The sequence below is a fragment of the Myotis brandtii genome, unplaced genomic scaffold, assembly GCF_000412655.1.
Source record: "Myotis brandtii unplaced genomic scaffold, ASM41265v1 scaffold136, whole genome shotgun sequence".
NCBI lineage: Eukaryota > Metazoa > Chordata > Mammalia > Chiroptera > Vespertilionidae > Myotis > Myotis brandtii.
The window spans coordinates 5,545,055-5,549,167 of NW_005354829.1; the positions used below are offsets into that span (position 1 = coordinate 5,545,055).

Below are 4,113 nucleotides of genomic sequence, written 5' to 3' on the forward strand. Positions count from 1 at the left end.
TCCATAGGCCACGCTCTATCCACTGAGCCAAACCGGTTAGGGCAAGTCAATATATTCTTTAAATTCATGGTGTAATTTATTTAACTACAGTGTGACGCAGACTTATAAATACTAGGTGACTTGCTGAATTACCTAAATTTTTTCCTATGAAGTGATTTTCTATTCTTTAAATTTATAACATTATATTTTCAATGTTGGATTTATAATACATAAATAAAGAATAAAAAAGTTGGGAAACTTACCTGAAAGCCACCTTCATTGAGAGCTCTGGCTCCATACGCAATCCTTTTTCCACCTTCCAATGTTGGCTGAACGCTAGGATGGTGTTTCCACCTCTGGAACTCTCTAAATGGACTCAGGTATGGATTTTGATAGTCCAGACCAACCTTAAAATTTTTATAATTAAATTTGATATATTTATGCAATTAGACATTTTTATTTCAAATTATGTCAAGCTAAAATGTGAGTAATTTTTATCAGAAAACATGTACATTAAATTTCTTATACTCAAAGTACTTAAGAGAAATATATACTGTAACCTAAATTTAAATAAATAACTAAATAAAATGTTTGGAAAAGAAAGGGTAAACAAAGAATACCTTGTGTTTATAATCAGAAAAACTTTAAATATTTGGAACATATTAATAAATCACTGTGCTCTATATAGCAAAGTCCATATTAGAAAAATATTTGTAGGTAAGTGTCCCTCACATTGTGTTTCTATAAAAGGAATTGTAATAATTATTCAGTTATCAATACCAACTCTACAAATACATAAGCTATATGCAGTACTACTGAGGCAAAAATGAACAGGATGTAATCACACTTAGAAAAAAGAGGACAAGAAATATTAAAGGTTACATTTTAAAGGCATTACTGTAGTGCTGAAATTAATAACAAAGCCTTTTATGCTTTGAAAAGATTAAGTCACTAGAATAACTACACAAAGATGGTGCTGCTGCAACTTGTCTGGATTTCAAAAAGCACATAAGTTTAACAATGGTTCATATTCAGGTTTAATCATGACATTACACAATAAACTGCCACCAATTCTAAGGTGCAGAAATTCGCAATTTTTCTGTTCCTTGTGATGTTCAAGATGTAATTTACTAAAGGTATAAGTGGCCAAAAAGGAGAAAATGCTCATGTTTTTAAAAAGTTATAAGTTCAAACCCAGTGCTGACTAAATTTTCAGGGGCAGCATGTCATAATGGGCTTTGAAGTGTCTAACTGCCTCTGTCATTTAATAGGCCTATTTGGGAAAGTAGTTTAACTTGTTTGGACTTCCCATCAGTAAAAAAGGCTATACCTACTTCATAGGATTTTATGAAACTTAAGAATTCTCAGTGAGATATCTAGCAGTGCCTGACACACAGTAGCTACTATTAGTAAAGCTATGTGTGTTAAGTAGACTAATGTCTCTAATAACCATAAGCACTTTACATGCTGATTACATTAGAACAGTGGTTCTCAACCTTCCTAATGCCTCGACCCTTTAATACAGTTCCTCATGTTGTGGTGACGCCCAATTTCATTGTTACAAATTGAACATAATTAAAGCATAGTGATTAATCACAAAAACAATATGTAATTATATGTGTTTTCCAATGGTCTTAGGCGACCCCTGTGAAAGGGTCGTTCGACCCCCAAAGGAGTCGCGACCCACAGGTTGAGAACCGCTGCATTAGAACATAAGCTTTAAGTAAAGCATTTTACATTCCTCATATTCAAAACCCTTGTTTTATAACCTTGATGATCCAGTGACTAACAGAACTCTCCATAACGGGCGTATAACTTACCACAAAACCAAGAGCCACCAGGGGTTCCCCTTCATTTAAATGATAGAGGAAAGAGCCTCCATAAGTGTGTCTGTCCAAGGGCCAGCCGACAGTGTGATCTACTCTCCCAGGTTTCCACTTCTTTTCATCAATAAGCCATAGCTTTAAAAAAAAAGTCCTAGAGTATTATTTAAATTTTTATGTCACTACAATGTATAAAACTTGCCAAGTTTGTCTTATTTATGAAAATTACAAGTAAAAAACTGTAACAAGAGAAACATAAAAAAAGTACTTCAAATGTCAAAGAAAATGATATCAAACTGCAGCATGATGAATCAGAGTAAAGAGAAAGGTCAGAAATGTTATGAACACTTTTAGACATTAAGATGTTCAAATCAATAAGACTTTCGTATGATTCTAGGAAACACCCCAGAAGAGATGAGGGAAACTTTTGGGGTTTTTGTAATATTCTATGTCTTAATCTGGGTGGTGGTAATATGGGTGTGTTAACCTTATAAAAATTAACTGAACTGTACACCTAAGATCTGGTACTGTAGACTCTGTTACTCTTCAATAAAATATTTTACTCTTTCTTGCACAGCCCCCTCCTCAAATTAAGCAAATGATTCATCCTACTTTTAGAATGGTAAGTTTAAACTTTAAACAATTTCCATCTAAGATATCGTCTAAAAAGCAGGTAATACGTACAATCTACCAAAACAATTAAACCCTTATTCACAACATAATGAATCTAAACCTTTCTGAGCTTTACCCTAAAAATAAATTTAAACAAAAGGATATAATGAAACTTTTAGATTCTAACTAGAGGCCCGATGCACGAAATTCATGCAAGAGTAGGCCTTCCTTCCCCCTGCTGCTGGCACCAGCTTCCCTCTGGCACCTGGGACCCGGGCTTCCCTCGCAGCCCATGCTTCATCTGGAAGGACGTCCGGAAGAAAGTCCGGTCTCATTAGCATATTATGCTATTATTATTATAGATACACTTAAAGTGAAAAAATAGTCTAGTGATTGGATAAATTGAGAAAATACACAACACTTAACCTAACTAAATTTTAGGTTTCATGTCAATATACCAGGACTGAGTGTAAGTTTCATAAATGAAGTTATCTTCACATTACAGTTTTGAATGAAAAATTCTTGTAGGATGTAGTCATCCTATAACTAGCATATGAATAGCAGGTCCAATACTATTATGGGAGATGGCATTACAATTCAAAATATCAATGTTAACAAATATTTTCAAGTTCAAGACTTCTTTCAGCAATATTTGATAAAACAATTACAACATATAGATGCAATTTAGATAACAATGAATTTTGATTGTAATATTTTCTAGCCCTTTGAAAAATATCCCAAATATTTTCAGTCATAACATTTCAAGTCAATGAAAAATATAACTGTAAAATTAAATCAACATTATAATTACATTATAATACAATGAATTTAAAGTTCCATATTTCAACATAAAAAATTACAAAGACAAGCCAGGATACCTCCTTCAGTCCAATTCCATAGGTTTGGGGTTCACAATTGGCCCTCAAATCAAACTTCTTATACAGTTGCTTGGCGAGATGTCCATGGCAACCCTCTGCAAAAATTGTAACTTTGGCATGTAGTTCTAGTCCTCTCTCAAATGTTGTCTAAAAAATAAAAATGTTAAATTGCAACATTTGATAATTTAAAAAATATTCACATCCTGGTCAATTTTGAATTGAATTATGATTCAGGTATAGTAGAGACAATGCATATATATTTGAAGTAAAATTCAGTACTGTTATAAGTGTAATCTAATTTAAATTAAATAATATATTTTGTGTCTTTGTGATACTTTTCTATTTTACTTCAAAAGTACTTGATTGAACAGTTAAGTTTGTAAGAATTAAGGCAGCAAATATTATCTAAATTATCTAAAAATATAAAGCAAAAAGTGAAAGGCCATTTCCCCACTATTCCTGACTTCCCAATCCCATCATTTACAAGCAAAAAATAATAGTTTTCTTGTGAAATTTTCATGGCAGAAAATTTCCATGAATAAAAAACAGAGCCTATTTATATCATTCTAATAGAATCACACTAAATATATCTGTCAGCTAGTTGCCTTTTTCACTTTAATTTTACTTGTTCTGTATTGCTGAATGTATATTGTAAAACAAATGTTTTTTTTCCAAAGGGGAAAAAGCTATGATTAAAATCTTATCTCTTTTGCTCTCTTATATTTTTTTTCTTTTTCTTTTTTATTAAATCTTTATTGTTCAGATTATTACAGTTGTTCCTCTTTTTTCCCCCCATAGCTCCCCTCCACCCGGTTCCCACA

General features: G+C 32.4%; 1 protein-coding gene across 1 annotated transcript in view; it reads right to left on the bottom strand.

Annotated features, from left to right (window-relative positions):
* ETFDH (electron-transferring-flavoprotein dehydrogenase) overlaps positions 1 to 4,113 on the bottom strand; it is a 33,129-nt gene that overhangs the window by 6,368 nt on the left and 22,648 nt on the right. The window contains exons 7-9 of the mRNA XM_014535012.1: positions 3,293 to 3,439; positions 1,800 to 1,940; positions 243 to 386 (exon numbers count right to left, since the gene is read on the bottom strand). Coding sequence (XP_014390498.1) covers positions 243 to 386; positions 1,800 to 1,940; positions 3,293 to 3,439 — 432 coding nt within the window. The remainder of the gene's footprint in view (positions 1 to 242; positions 387 to 1,799; positions 1,941 to 3,292; positions 3,440 to 4,113) is intronic.